General features: G+C 38.9%; 1 protein-coding gene across 1 annotated transcript in view; it reads right to left on the bottom strand.

The window, feature by feature from the left end:
* Nucleotides 1-502: 502 nt before the first annotated feature.
* The window catches only part of KCNH8 (potassium voltage-gated channel subfamily H member 8), a 385,143-nt gene continuing 368,959 nt past the window's right edge, over nt 503-16,686 (bottom strand). The window contains exon 16 of the mRNA XM_047737762.1: nt 503-1,207. Coding sequence (XP_047593718.1) covers nt 503-1,207 — 705 coding nt within the window. The remainder of the gene's footprint in view (nt 1,208-16,686) is intronic.

Raw genomic sequence — 16,686 nt, 5'->3', positions numbered from 1 at the left:
CTATTTGACTGATTGTCTAGGAGATGACATGCAGTGATAATTGTCCCTTTGCCTTCACAAAAAGAAAAATAGATCAGCAGGAGCTGTGCACTCCCGAGGCCAACAGCGCTATGGATATTGTTCAGGAATGACAAACAGGCACTCAGGAAAAACCTTTGCTGCACTTCACAAAAGTCACCTAGGACAAAACGAATCCACAAATTCTTTGTTTGGGACTTCTAGCTGCTCAGACCCTCAGGGTCTTTGGACTTTTAAAAAGTCTGTCAAACAGACCGGTAAGTGAATACCTGTATGGGAAACTGTTTCTGCTATGTTTCTAAGGATCTAGCAAGTGTTTGCTACAGTATGGATGTGGTTCTGCCTTTGGCTGGCTCCTCAAGCCCTCTCCGGCAGGACTCCCAGCTCTGCTCAGTCTTCACACCTGCCTGAGGCAAAAAAGGCAAATGAAAGCTGTCATGCAGTGGTGGGTCTAAAACAGGTAGCTGCTGCACGTGCGTGAATATCATACGTTTATGGCTTTATTATCTTTCGTTTCTGTTGTGCTTGTGACGATTTCCAGGGGAAAGTTCTCCAAGGGTTCTGCAGGGACCGGCGCCGCACCTTCCCTGTCCCAAGATCCTGGCAAGTTTTCCAGACTGAAGGAACCTGCGGCTCCCTGGCTGAAGCTGCCCTCCTCTGACCTGCTTGGGAGAACCAGGTGCAAAGACGTTTCTGAGGAGGAGCAGACTGAGGACGAGAGAGTCGCCGAAATGGACTGCAGGGGTGTCAGTGTAGAATCCGAACGTGGAGAGATGCACCTTAAAAATTGCAGGTGGCCTTCTTGGACAACCTGGTAGTGGGCAGGTGAATAATCAAGGCTTGGAGAGTGATAAAGTTCACAGTCTGCTGGATTTTGCTCGTGAGCTCCAGTTCGCTGGGGGCTGCTCCCCACGGAGGAGGGATCCACACTCCAAATGTCTGAGGTGACATTACCATGACAGAGTTGTGCTTGAGTGTAAGCGGCTCCACCGGCTTGCAAGTGTAGGCAAGGTTGGTGAGTACTCCAGGTCATCCTGGTCTGTAAGCTGTCCCTGGAGGGACACACAGATGTGGTGTGCAGAGAGCAGAACCGCGACGGCTGCTGGGGTGACAGAACGTTTTCTAGAAGGTGCATCACATTCCTCATGTCTTTACCTAACTGAGAGACCTCCTGAGTCAACATCGTTACCTGTGTGGATAAAGCAAAGCAGAAGGCAAGAGTCAGAGGTGCGTGGTAGTGATTTCAGAGCAGGGAAACGAGATTTCTCAGTAAGAAGGGCGGAAAGGCTGCTTCCCCTCCAACCCCAGCCAAATCCAAGGGGTGAATGGAGAAGTTGGCTCCCAATCGAAGCCATCCTTATTCTGAGGGAACCTAGAGAGACATTCATAGTCTGGCACTCTTAATCAGTGACTCTGAGGTTCTTGAACAAAATAAGAGACAGGGGTCAACTATCTCTTGTATCATTTAAATACAGGCAGTATCTTTTACTTCCCCTGAGTTAGTGGGTTACACAGTGGTGCACACAAATCATCCTGGACACCTCAAAAGCCAGTATAGAGTTGTGGGTATTATATGTAAAGCACTCAGCAGGCCATCTGCCTGCAGCAGATAGTAAATGATAGCTCTCACTTTCATCATTTCTGGCCAAGATCCATGCTTACTGTAGGGTCAGGGACAAACTGGCCTTCAGGGGTGATAAAGGCGGTAAGCAAGAGCCCATATCAGGTTTGTGGGGAAACGAGTTTGCAGAAAGAGGGAAAATAGCAAAATAAGAGAAACCTGCCAAACAAGTAGGTGCAGATCAGCACAGTGGGGAGCCTGGGGGTGCTGTAGTTGATCAGTGTACCTGGAACCTTATGGAATTTCAACCCAAACTGTGTGGTATGTGCTTTCTTCACTTTTCTAGGCAAGTCATTTAGCTTCTGTGAGATTTTCTAAGTAAACACAACTCTCAAACACCTAAGAACCACTGAAGAGTTTTCATTATTCATTTTACACTTAAAACCCATAATAAAATTTGCCAGAGGATTTGTTTTCTTTCCAACCACATCACTTTCTTAAACCAGGAAGACCACCAGAAGATTGAATCTAGCTTTTCTGGAGTGTTTACATTCTTCAAAATAAGGAAACCCCGTATTTCAGAAGGCAGGACTTGAACATGTATCTTCTTCTTTTTTTTCTTTTATTCTTTATAAACATATAATATATTTTTATCCTCAGGGGTACAGGTCTGTGAATCGCCAGGTTTACACACTTCACAGCACTCACCATAACACATACCCTCCCCAATGTCCATAACCCCAGCACCCCTCTCCCAACCCCCCTCCCCCCATCAACACTCAGTTTGTTTTGTGAGATTAAGAGTCACTTATGGTTTGTTGCCCTCCCAATCCCATCTTGTTTCATTTACTCTTTTCCTACCCCCTTAACCCCCCATGTTGCATCTCCTCTCCCTCATATCAGGGAGATCATATATAGTTGTCTTTCTCCGATTGACTTATCTCGCTAAGCATGATACCATCTAGTTCCATCCACGTCATTGCAAATGGCAATATTTCATTTCTTTTGATGGCTGCATAGTATTCCATTGTGTATATATACCACATCTTCCTTATCCATTCGTCTGTAGATGGACATCCAGGTTCTTTCCATAGTTTGCCTATTGTAGACATTGCTGCTATAAACATTTGGGTGCGTGTGCCCCTTCAGACCACTACGTTTGTATCTTTAGGGTAAATACCCAGTAGTGCAATTGCTGGGTCATAGGGTAGTTCTATTTTCAACATTTTGAGGAACCTCCATGCTGTTTTCCAGAGTAGTTGCAACCAGCTTGCATTCCCACCAACAGTGCAGGAGGGTTCCCCTTTCTCCGCATCCTTGTCAGCATCTGTCATTTCCTGACTTGTTAATTTTAGCCATTCTGACTGGTGTGAGGTGATATCTCATTGTGGTTTTGATTTGTATTTCCCTGATGCCGAGTGATATGGAGCACTTTTTCATGTGTCTGTTGGCCATCTGGATGTCTTCTTTGCAGAAATGTCTGTTCATCTCTTCTGCCCATTTCTTGATTGGATTATTTGTTCTTTGGGTGTTGAGTTTGCTAAGTTCTTTATAGATTTTGGACACTAGCCCTTTGTCTGATATGTTGTTTGCGAATATCTTCTCCCATTCTGTCAGTTGTCTTTTGGTTTTGTTAACTGTTTCCTTTGCTGTGCAAAAGCTTTTGATCTTGATGAAATCCCAATAGTTCATTTTTGCCCTTGCTTCCCTTGCCTTTGGCAATGTTCCTAGGAAGATGTTCCTGCGGTTGAGGTCGAAGAGGTTCCTGCCTGTGTTCTCCTCAAGGATTTTGATGGATTCTTTTCTCACATTGAGGTCCTTCATCCATTTTGAGTCTATTTTTGTGTGTGGTGTAAGGAAATGGTCCAATTTCATTTTTCTGCATGTGGCTGTCCAATTTTCCCAACACCATTTATTGAAGAGGCTGTCTTTTTTCCATTGGACATTCTTTCCTGCTTTGTCAAAGATTAGTTGACCGTAGAGTTGAGGGTCTATTTCTGGGCTCTCTATTCTGTTCCATTGATCTATGTGTCTGTTTTTGTGCCAGTACCATGCTGTCTTGATGATGACAGCTTTGTAATAGAGCTTGAAGTCCGGAATTGTGATGCCACCAACTTTGGCTTTCTTTTTCAATATTCCTTTGGCTATTCGAGGTCTTTTCTGGTTCCATATAAATTTTAGGATTATTTGTTCCATTTCTTTGAAAAAAAAATGGATGGTACTTTGATAGGAATTGCACTGTGTAGATTGCTTTAGGTAGCATAGACATTTTCACAATATTTATTCTTCCATTCGAGGAGCATGGAACATTTTTCCATTTCTTTGTGTCTTCTTCAATTTCTTTCATGAGTACTTTACAGTTTTCTGAGTATAGATTCTTAGCCTCTTTGGTTAGGTTTATTCCTAGGTAGCTTATACTTTTGGGTGAAATTGTAAACGGGATTGACTCCTTAATTTCTCTTTCTTCTGTCTTGTTGTTGGTGTAGAGAAATGCAACTGATTTCTGTGCATTGATTTTATATCCTGACACTTTACTGAATTCCTGTACAAGTTCTAGCAGTTTTGGAATGGAGTCTTTTGGGTTTTCCACATATAGTATCATATCATCTGCGAAGAGTGATAGCTTGACTTCTTCTTTGCCGATTTGGATGCCTTTAATTTCCTTTTGTTGTCTGATTGCTGAGGCTAGGACTTCTAGTACTATGTTGAATAGCAGTGGTGATAACGGACATCCCTGCCGTGTTCCTGACCTTAGCGGAAAAGCTTTCAGTTTTTCTCCATTGAGAATGATATTTGCGGTGGGTTTTTCATAGATGGCTTTGATAATATTGAGGTATGTGCCCTCTATCCCTACACTTTGAAGAGTTTTGATCAGGAAGGGATGCTGTACTTTGTCAAATGCTTTTTCAGCATCTAAGGAGAGTATCATATGGTTCTTGTTCTTTCTTTTATTAATGTGTTGTATCACATTGATTGATTTGCGGATGTTGAACCAACCTTGCAGCCCTGGAATAAATCCCACTTGGTCGTGGTGAATAATCCTTTTAATGTACTATTGAATCCTATTGGCTAGTATTTTGGTGAGAATTTCTGCATCTGTGTTCATCAAGGATATTGGTCTGTAGTTCTCTTTTTTGATGGGATCCTTGTCTGGTTTTGGGAACAAGGTGATGCTGGCCTCCTAAAATGAGTTTGGAAGTTTTCCTTCCATTTCTAATTTTTGGAACAGTTTCAGGAGAATAGGAATTAGTTCTTCTTTAAATGTTTGGTAGAATTCCCCTGGGAAGCCGTCTGGCCCTGGGCTTTTGTTTGTTTGGAGATTTTTGATGACTGTTTCAATCTCCTCACTGGTTATGGGTCTGTTCAGGCTTTCTATTTCTTCCTAGTTCAGTTGTGGAAGTTTATATGTCTCTAGGAATGCATTCATTTCTTCCAGATTGTCAAATTTGTTGGCGTAGAGTTGCTCATAGTATGTTCTTATAATTGTCTGCATTTCTTTGGTGTTCGTTGTGATCTCTCCTCTTTCATTCATGATTTTATGTATTTGGGTCCTTTCTCTTTTCTTTTTGATAAGTCTGGCCAGGGGTTTATCAATCTTATTAATTCTTTCAAAGAACCAGCTCCTAGTTTCGTTGATTTGTTCTATTGTTTTTTTGGTTTCTATTTCATTGATTTCTGCTCTGATCTTTATGATTTCTCTTCTCCTGCTGGGTTTAGGGTTTCTTCTTGTTCTTTCTCCAGCTCCTTTAGGTGTAGGGTTAGGTTGTGTACCTGAGACCTTTCTTGTTTCTGGAGAAATGCTTGTACCGCTATATATTTTCCTCTCAGGACTGCCTTGAACATGTATCTTCTAATCTTTGGTGAGATTTGTAACACTAACACGGTGTTGTAATACTTCGCCTTCAACTGCTGTAAGACTGTATTTTATAAAGGACCTGCTATGACTTGAGTTTACTATCATGAATCAAAAACTCTAATATAAGCAGCTGACCCTCTTGACTAGCCTCAAAAAACAAAACAAAACAAAAGGCTGTTCAACTTCAGTGACACCAGATCCAAGATTGCTGTTTCAGGCAAACTTTTTTCAACGTTGACATATACATTCCTAATTCCTCCAGCACTTAATTCAATCCACTTCCTGTTGAGTGTGTTCTGAAACTAATTCTCCCTGGCAGGCCCACCAGGAGGTAGTGCCGCTTGAATCAGGCATTTAAAAAAGGCCAGAAGGAGGTTTTTCCATGGTTCAGGCAACCAACTGGGAACACCTGCCTTGAAACTGCCAGGCCAAAAGCATTTCTGCCTTGCTGCTAGCATGGAACTCAAGGGACTCAACCGAACACTTGTCCAGGCTTTTCAGCAGATCTGAAACTTCGGGTGATGAAAAGATACCTCTGAACCTCACATTTAAGAGGCAAAATAGTGAGTCTGAGAAAGATGCTATGTGTTTTGAAATTTTCGCTGCATGACCTGCCAAGCCTCAATTTCACAGTGCATGGCTCATACTTAAATCAGGATCTGGATCTTGGCACTGCAGACATTTACCTACGGGCTCCCCCTTGAATTGATTAGCTCTTCTATCAGAATTTCAGAAGAGAAGGCTGATGCTGAATGAGATGTTTGAAGGAATATACCGACCACCCATTTCTGTGGACTATCTAAGCTTCATTCCTGTATCAAACTGACATTAGCTCTCAGTACATTTTACATCCCAGCACATTTTACAAAATTGCATCAGCTCCCAGTAAAATGCTTTCAACAGGCCTTTTATCAGGATTGAATAAAGACACAATCTTTGAAGAACCATTTGCATTTTAGGCACATCAACAATTATGTTATTAACTGTTTGAGTACATTTATAATACAATATGCTTTCAGGTACCTTTTTTCCTATTGGATCTATAAACAGTGCTAAGATAGGCAGGGATACATTATTATTTTCCCACCTGTAAAATGGGTACACTATGGCCCAGAGGTTAAATGACATTTTTAAGGTCCCATATTTCATGAAGGACAGTCTTTGGTCTAGAAATCAGGCCTTCTAAGTTTGGTGCTCTTTCTATTATAGTATATTATCACACGGGAAAGGAGGTATTGCTTAAGAATTGATAGAGTTTTGCTAATGTGGACAGAATTTGTGAAGATCCCAGATGATACAAAAAAGTACCATTGTGTGTAAAATCTATCTGAAATGTTAATTCAACATCCAGTAAGTAAATACCATCATCTCGAAGTCAGAAACCGGTGAAGCACAGCAAAATCTCCTCATGTCAAATTATACAAATAAAACAACAAAAACAGTGTGCAGCAAGGGGGAATTTGGAGGCAGACAATATATCAACATACATATTTCTGATGAGCTATTGTTTCTAGATTTCAAAATAAACAAATATTTTTCCTTGGGTGAAATACCTTTTGATGGCCACATCCTTGACATCAAACTTTTACTGCACACTTATCACAACTTTGAGGTTATGAACTTTAAATGGGAATCCAGAGCCTTGACTGGCTCCCGGAATGTAAACAAGCATTAACATTTCCAGAAAACAAAATCACTGTATTAGCTTGAACTAAAAGCAGCAAAGAATCCAAGGAAATAGAACTTTCTTTAGCTCTGAAGGGTAATGATCAATGTGTATCAGGGAAGAATTCTGTCACTGTGTCATTGAGGACACACCCCTGCACCTTATTAAAGTTACATGAGAGAATTAATCCCTGTGGGTACAGGATGTTTCCCTTCACAAGGACAAAGGCAACTGTCACAAGGAAAGATGGCATCTCCTGGAGGTGGATAGTCTGGTGACACTGAAGGGGACAACATACTGCCACAGAGAGTACCTCACTTTTGCTTACTGCTTTCTGCTGGGCTTGCTAACAAAATTCATTCTAAAACAGGGAAGACCTTCTTCTTAATCAAATGTGGAAAGCAAAGAATGCAGTCTCTACTTTCCAAGGGTGGTGAGACTTAATACTTTTTTATAGCATGCTAAGAAGATGTGCATTTGCTAAAAAAAGGTTGTTGGGGCTACTTTGTGAACAAGACTCCATCCATTTAAGGAGATATACCTTCAAAATACAACTTAACATCAGAATACTACAGAAATAGATCAGTAAAAACAAACAAAAATCATTCACATCAAATGAACCAAAGTTCTCCCACTTACCTCAACACCTAATCATATTCTTTAAATGTCCTCTGTTACTCATATTAGAAGACACAACTGTACTGTGATGAGCACTGGGTGTTATACTTAATTAATGAATCATGGCACACTACATCATAATTATCAATATTATCACAAGCCCCTTCTCATTTTTTCCCTTTCCTTTCCTGTCCTGTCCTGTCCATTCCTTTCCTTTCTGACCCTCAGATCAAGACCTGATCAAGAGTCAGATGCTTCACCAACTGAGCTACCCAGGCATCCCCCCTTCACATTTTTTAGTGGCGCTTATTTACTGACTCCCATATCTCATGACTATATTCTGAGTGCCAAGTGACAAACGCAATTAAGATATTCAGAGTTGTTTTATCAGTTGAAATTTGGTAAACCTTTTTGCATCCCTGGTTGCTACCCAAGCTGGCTGTTTTAGATGTGGACTTCTGATTATTTCTACTTATAAAGAGAAAATAGATAAATAAGCCATAACTTAATACACATTTTTCTCTCCCTTGTGTGTCAAGTTATGTTTCCTTTATCCATTTTTCCTCTCCTTCCATTTCCTTCTCCTAATTCTTCTGTGAATAGGAACCCATCAGTCTGGGACTTAAGACTGTTGGCCAAACCAGTTCACCATCACCATCTGCAGAGCCAATTGTTCACATCCAAGATTTCTCTATCCTTTCCAAAGTCCCAACTGCTAGAAAGAAGAAGTGTTGAAAACACCATCTGTGCTTCCAAGTGATTCAGTTTTCTATCCAAAACTTCGGAGCATCTAAAGATCCTTCCCTCCTCTGTTTTCCCAGTAACATGTATTTTACCACACAAATCATTAGGTGTTTAGCAGGTTTGGGGGTAGTGCATTTGGTCTTGTTGAGCAGCACCTTCTGTCATGAATAGAAACATCCAGGCAACAACAGACTGGTCAGTTATCCATGATAGTCCACACTCTGGTCTTTCCGTACCTCTAAGGAGGAAGTCACTAATTGCCACAGTTTTTCTATTTTGGCTATATCCAGGTTTTCTCAGAACTTCCATTGGCTTACAAATAGTTATTGTTGCCTACATTTCCAGAGCATCTGGATTTCTCCTCTTATGTTTAATATGCTTCATTGATGTGATGCTACTTCTCACCCTCCTCTTAAGCATATGCCCACAGATGCTTTGCTGTGAGGATCAAATAGTTTAAGGATGTTAAGATCTCTTTCCCATACAACTGATACTTTGTCAGGATCCCAGTATCTGCATTTGGTAATGCAAGACAGCTCAGTTGAAAACTTCCTCATAGTAGGGAATACTGGAATACCAGGAAACATTTAGCTCAAAGACAATAAAAGCCAGTTATCTGTAGAACTCCTTTTCAGCCTTGGCATGGGGAGACAAACCACGCTGTTAATGGTTTTACATAATTAATTTGGGAGAAACAGAGTCTCTGAGTTTTAGCATCACCTTGCATACATCTTTGCAGTAACAAATAGTAGCAGCAATAACCAGAGTCGTTGAAAAATGTTGATGAAGATCCTGTATTTCCATTCTAAAGTTCAAGTAATTGCAGTCAGATGGATTGAGAATTCTCTATAAAAGATGCGTGAGACAAAATACAACAATGTGCAGCTTGCTGTTGATCACATTTGAGTAAGGACCAATATAGGGTTTGCTGGGGACAGGTATGATTGTCTTTATTGTCCTTTATAATGGCTCTAGTCCCTGCATAAATCCTGCCATTTATAAATCTTCATTGATACATGGTAATTTAATGAATAATAAGGTGGATGGTTTATTTCTTAATATGAGTTTCTGGTATTTTCATTTGAACTTGAGAAACTTTTACCAATCTCCCACAAATAGCACTGCAAGACACAGAAGTAATTATCACTATACCCCTAGCAGGGAAGAACGTTTTATATGATCTCAGGGTCTCATGGATACTGCCATTACTTCAAAATGGGAGATTTACAAACCATTGTGTTACTACATAGTTGAGAAAAATCCATCTGTGGTGCTGGTGCCCTAGTGTCCCAATAAGACTGTGCACTGCCAGTTTTTACAGTTAGATTGTGTGCCTTTTGGTGTAAACACAGATTTGCTGTTCTGGTGTGTCTTTGTATTATGCCTTTTAGGAACAGCAGTGTGAGTTTCATGAGGAAGAGCAGAACGTCTCTTTGAAAATACCTTTTATTTCACATCCAAAGTAGCTAACTCTTGCCTTCTATTATTCATGTTTTACATTTTTCAATCTTGGCTATTGGCATGGTATGATTAATGGCCTCTGAGTATAACTGGAACTTCAATTGATAGAAAAAAAATGCCATTTCCATTTTTGTGCATTCAGTGAGCAGATGGGGAATGCATCTGTTGATATAATCTTCTTAGCTTGAAGAGTTCTTGACCCATCACTCAATTTTTGCCAAACATGTATACATTTTCCTGCTAGACACAATTTTCCTAAATTCCGGGTACTAATTATACCAGTCCTCCCCCTGCTGCCACAAACACATATACATTTTTACGAGCTCTGATTCAGGTAATTAAATGGTCTTTCATTTAATCTTTTGTTATGTTGCATATTTATTATGGGATTCAGGATTCAGACAAGTTCAATCAAACTCCATAAGCAGGCAAAACAAAAAGGACGATCGGCATAATTTCATCCTTGTGTCTTTTGCTTCACAACACATTCAAAAACAAATGACAATCTTTTTATCTGTTAGCTAAAATAATAATCATATTTGGCACTTGCATAAATTTCATCCAAATGAGAATCTCAATCCCATTACTAATAAACGTTGTAAATCTTGTTCTGCAGCTGGAGAGACTAGAATGTTGGGAGGTGAAGTGGCTTATCCAAGGTCACACAGGAATAGTACCAAGGGCTTTACTTTTGCAGGTGCATCTGGTGCCTCTTCAATTATAATAAGAGAAGAATTACAAGCCTTGAAAGTGATTACTCCAGTGGTTTCACTGAATTTCTGCAAACTCAGGCCTTCGGACACAACTTTATTACTTTAGCTGTACTATTTTAATCCATTATTTATCAATCCTTTGATTGCTTTCTTCATCTGTTTTCCTACTTTCTGTGACAAATTGATTAGTATCCAAATTGCTATCTCGCTGAGGGATCCTCACTGCTATTAGTGAATACCAAACATGAGTCTGTCTCATCTCAGAATACCAACTGTATAGATCGCTTATCAAGACAATGTATAGAGGAATCACCTGGGGATCTTGACACCAAGTATATTCAGATTCAGTAGGTGTAGGGTGGGATTCTGCATCTCTAACAAGCTCCCAGTTGATGCCAATGCTGCTAGTTGGAGTACTCTAACTTTGGTTAACTCCTCATGTACAGGTCTTTCGGTAAGAGCTGAGAATTTAAACAGCTTTCTTCGATTCTTTTGGCAAGTCTGTAGTTGGAGCTTTTTTATTTGTTTAGATCTTCTTTAATTTCTTTCAACAATATTTTGTCATTATTGGTCTACAAGTCTTGTACCTCCTTGGTTAAATTTATTCCTAAGTATTTTATTCTTCTTGATGTTACTGTTAATGGGATTGTTTTTCTTAATTTCTCTTTCTGATAGTTATCAGTGTATAGATACAACTGACTTTTGTACATTAACTTTGTATCCTGCAACTTTACTGAATTCACTTATTAGTTCTAACAGATTTTGGTGGTATCTTGAAGATTTAGGGTCTTCATGACTGTCGAAGCTGTTGTCTTTGTTCTTGGTGGCTCCCAGTAGTTGAGGGTGTCCAAGATCTGTCAGTGTCCCAAAGTGGAGGATCATACAGAGCACCTAGGTGCAGGTGGATTAGGAGCTGGGCCCTAAGGTAGCAGCTGGGACAGTATGCAGTTATATCTGTTCCAGGGAGAAACTAGGAGATGAGCATTTTTGCATGCTCCCTCTCTGCTGAACCTGGATATACAACCATAGAGATGTTCTTACACCCATTTTTTTTTCACTTTTCAAAATTTAAATTCAATTAATTGGCATATAGTATTATAGTATACTATAGTATAGTATAGTATTATAGTATACTATAGTATAGTATAGTATAGTATAGTATTATTAGTTTCAGAGACCGAGCTCAGTGATTCATCAGTTTTATATAATACCCAGTGCTCATTACATTATGTGCCCTCCTTAATGTCCATCCCCTTACTCTGCTCCCCTCTACCAACCTTCAGTTTGTTTCCTATGATTAAGAGTGTTTTATGGTTTGTCTCTCTTTCTCTGATTCCATCTGATTTTCCTCCCTTCAGCTATGAGCCTCTGTTTTGTTTCTTAAATTCCACATATGAGTGAGATCATGTAACTGTCTTTCTCTGATTGGCTTATTTCACTTAGCATAATACTCTCTAGTTGCATCCATGTTGTTGCAAATGGCAAGATTTCATTTTTTTTTCTTTTTTGATGGTGGAGTAGTATTCCATTGTATACATATACCACTCTTTATCCATTCTTCTGTTGTTGGACATCTGGGCTTTACCATCATTTGGCTATTGTGGACATTGCTGCTATAAACATTGGGATGCAGGTGCCCCTTCAGATACTACATTTTTATCTTTGGGGTAAATACTTGGTAGTGCAATTGCTGGGTCATAGAGTAGCTCTATTTTTAACTTTTTGAGGAACCTCCATACTGTTTTCCAGAGTGGCTGAACCAGCTTGCATTCCCACCAACAGTGTAGGAGGGTTCCCCTTTCTCGGCATCCTCACCAACATCTGTCATTTCCTGACTTGTTAATTTTAGCCATTCTGACTGGTGCGAGATGGTATCTCATTGTGGTTTTGATTTGTATTTACTTGATGCCAAGTGATGTTGAGCATTTTTTCACATGCTTTTTGGCCATTTGTATGTCTTCTTTGGAGAAATGTCTGTTCATTTCTTCTGTCCATTTCTTCACTGGATATCTGTTCTTTGGGTGTTGAGTTTGATAAGTTCTTTATAGATTTTGGATACTAGCCCTTTATCTAATATGCTCTTACATCCATTTAAGAATTACTTTTGTTTGCTATGATCCTGTAGGACTTGTGAACATAAGCCCCTTTGGCTTTCAGAGCTAAGTGTTTTGAGGGTCTTAGTTGGGGGCACTAAGTCCAAACTCTCCAATGCTGGGACTTAGGGGTTCCTTCTTGATGGCATGGCACTTTATCTGGGGTGGTGTTTTTGCTTTATGTGTCCTAACCTTTCCAATCAGTCTCCATGTGGGGATTTTCTCGTTCACCTGATACGTCAGAGTTATTCAACTTTTTAAAAATCATTCCTTGTTTTATGTTTCTCTCAGAGGGAATTATTCTGCATATAGATGTACATTCAGTGTGTCTGTAGGATGAGGGAAATTCAGAAGCTTATTATGCTGCCATTTGGGGGCATTTGTTAGCTATTTTATGTGTTTTAACCATTGTATTTAAACAATTTTTTTATTTATTTGCCAGAGAGGGAATACAAGCAGGAGGATGGCAGGCAGAGGGAGAAGCAGGTTCCCTGCTGAGAAAGAAACCTGATGCAGGATTCGATCCCAGGACTCTGGGATCATGACCTGAGCTGAAGGCAGACGCTTAACTGATAGCCACACAGGCTTCTTGTTACCCTTACTGTACTTGTTATTCTTACCAAAATTATCCCATCTTTGGTGAGTGGAAGACTCTTTACACTGGCTCCTGAGTATTTCTGACATCATCCTAGTAGTGTTTGATAGTTTTCTTGTTGTCTTGTACACTAAGGTATCCTAAACTTATGTGTGTTTCATGTCCCCAGAAGTGAAACAGCTATTTAAAGACACTCTTGTTTCTTTTATTGGGAAATTATATCTGAGACCATAATTGATGCATAGAGAGACTGTTATTGGGCTGGTCATTGTTTATACTCCTTTTCTGTTGAAAGAGCTTGGAATTGTATGCATGTACATGAGAGACAATATAGGTTCATATTAATATTACTAATTCTATTTCAGTATTACAGGGTTTTAACATTTTATATATTACATTTGTATCTCCTTTACATTGTGAATTCTGGTTATTGAGGTATAGACGATGATAGAGTTAGGATATCCAATAATGACTCATTTGCTTTATCCCCCATTATACATACAACAGTTGCATTATATCAATATTAGTACTATCATTACGAATTTTGAATACTGAAAACAATTTAAAAATTTGAGCCATATTCTAGTCTAATTTTCTCCCCACTCCCCTTTCAGTGTTTCATCCATATTTACATTGTCAGAGCCTATGGCCTTTGAAAACTTAATACCATCTCTTCTTTAACTTTCATTTAGACTTGATACTATAAATAAGTACATATTTAATGCTGATTAACTTGTCCTATCACAATTCTTTCAAATTATCTTGGTTTTCTGAATCTTGTTCTTGAGAATATTCTTCAGGAAATATCTATGGGAACAATGTTCCTTGAGTTTTTTCATGGTAGCAGTTTGGTACCTGATGGTCATTTTTGCTGGATATAAAATCCTTAGTTTACATTTTCTTTACATTTTGTATATTTTGTATGTTACTCCATTCTCTTGCACAAAATGTTTTTGTCTAAAAGTCTAACAACAGTCTAGATTTTTCCCTTGCATGTCCTTTATAAGACCTTTTTTATCTAGATACCTAATGAATATTTTTTCTTAAAGACCAGTAATTTCACTAGAATATGAAATTACAATATGCACCTTCAAAAAAACTTTCAGGATAAGGCTGTAATAACAGTGTTTTGTTGCCAGTTATCAGATTTGATTTAAAAATACATTTTAAAAAATCAGTGTATTACCAGTGGACTCCTCCCCACCTATCATTTTATCTGCTTTAAAATGTACTCCTTTTCTGTTCTTTCTTTCCTTTTCTGGACTTGAAAATGCTTACATGTGGAATAGTCATAAGTGGGAAACATATATGGGAAAACATATTTGGGAAATGTATATCTCTCCTTGAGAAAACATATAGTATATTTTATTAGGCTTTTTTGAAAATCCCTTTCTAAAATTATCATATCTTAAAATTATTTGTTCATGATTAAACCAGATATTACATTTAAGTATATATGGGTAATTTAAGGAACCAAAGATTCAACTCTTAACGTGGGTATCTAATATTTCAGAAGGAAATCTTTTCAGGGCACACCAAGGATGGACTTCTTCAAAAGCTAATCTAATAAAAAGAAAATTGGGACCCAGGTCTTGATTTTAGGCCTTTCTATACCTCTTGCCGCATATATGATTATCTCCGGGCCTTAATTTACTCATCTGTGATAGAAGCAGCTCACATGATGGGATTTCTAGTGTCTCTTCAAACTCAAAACTAAAATTTCATTTTTCTCTTCTATTCAATGTTCTAATGTATTATGGCTAAAATATATATAATGCATAATTCAGCATTTTTTATATATTCATCACCAGAAATATGTGTCTACCATATGCCAATTATAGCAAAGAAAAAGGCAGATAAAGAATCTTGTCCTCATACAGCTGACATCCTAATGAGGGGATAAAGACAGTGAAAAAGTAGATAACTAAACTATGTACCATAACAGAGGTTTGATAGGCTCTGAGGGAAAACAAATTTGGAAGTAAATTTGGGGATCAGAGACTTCTGTTTTAAAAAGACTGGTCAAGGGGCGCCTGGGTGGCTCAGTGGGTTAAGCCACTGCCTTTGGCTCAGGTCATGATCTCAGGGTCCTGGGATCGAGTCCCACATCGGGCTCTCTGCTCAACAGGGAGCCTGCTTCCCTCTCTCTCTCTCTCTCTGCCTGCCTCTCTGTCTACTTGTGATCTCTCTCTGTCAAATAAATAATAAATAAAATCTTTAAAAAAAATAAATAAAAATAAAAAAAAATAAAAAGACTGGTCAAGGAAGACCTCACTGAGTAGGCTTGAAAGAAGGAAGAGAGATGTCCAAGCAGATATTGGGGAAGAGAGTTCTGAACAGAGAAAACAAATACAAGATCCTCAGGTGCTTTCATAAACTAACATGATAGACAATAATGTCTGTTCTGGAAATGTCATCTGTAGGACACTGAGATCATTTGTGGTTATCTTTAAGAAATTAGGACAAGAGAAAGGGACAGCAGCAAAGGAAGTTAATCATGATCATTAAAGGTCTGTATGAGTAAAGTTTGTCATATGTCATATGAGTAAAGTTTCATGTCATATGAGTAAAGTTTCAAGAAGAGAGAGCATTCAGAGAAGAGGAAAATATACCACAGAGTGAAGAGGAAGACAGATATTAACTACCTTCAAAATTTATAATATTTTCATTAAAATCAACCATTTATGTTCCTTTTTGTATGCAACTCAAGAGGAACAGAGTAGAAAATATAAATAAAAGTCTTTGCAAGAGTTGTATGAGCCAAATACAGAGGATAGTTTTCTAATAGCTAAACTAATTGAGGAATGAGTTGGCTGTTATCAGAAGCATTTGTGGAAATTTTTTTAAAGATTTATTTATTTATTTTAGAGAGGGAGAGATGGAAAGGGAGAGAGAGAATGACTGGGAGGAGGAGAGAGAAGGAGAGAGAGAATTCTCAGACTCCCTGCTGAGCACAAGCCAAACATGGTGATCCAAGGACCCAAAGATCATGACCTGAGCCAACATTAAGCTTCAGAAGCTTAACCAACTAAGCCACCTGTGTGTCCTGCATTTGGAGAATTTTTAAAAAATTTTTTAAAAGATTTTATTTATTTGAGAGACATAGAGAGAGAACATAAGCCAAGAGAGGGAGAAGCAGACTCCCTGCTGGGCAGGGAGCCCGACACAAGACTCGATCCCAGGACCCTGAGATTATGACCTGAGCTGAAGCCAGATGTCTAACTGACTGAGCCATCCAGGCGCACCTGGAGAACTTCTGAAAGTACAGATACTCAATGTCAACCCAATGCTGGGCCAACAGAAATGTTATTTTAAAAATATGTATTGATATTAAATATATCTTATATATTAGTTGATAAAA

Source organism: Lutra lutra, chromosome 1 (genome assembly GCF_902655055.1).
Source record: "Lutra lutra chromosome 1, mLutLut1.2, whole genome shotgun sequence".
NCBI classification, from domain to species: domain Eukaryota; kingdom Metazoa; phylum Chordata; class Mammalia; order Carnivora; family Mustelidae; genus Lutra; species Lutra lutra.
Note: the sequence above shows the minus strand (reverse complement) of the source record. Positions and strands in the feature narration are given on the sequence as shown.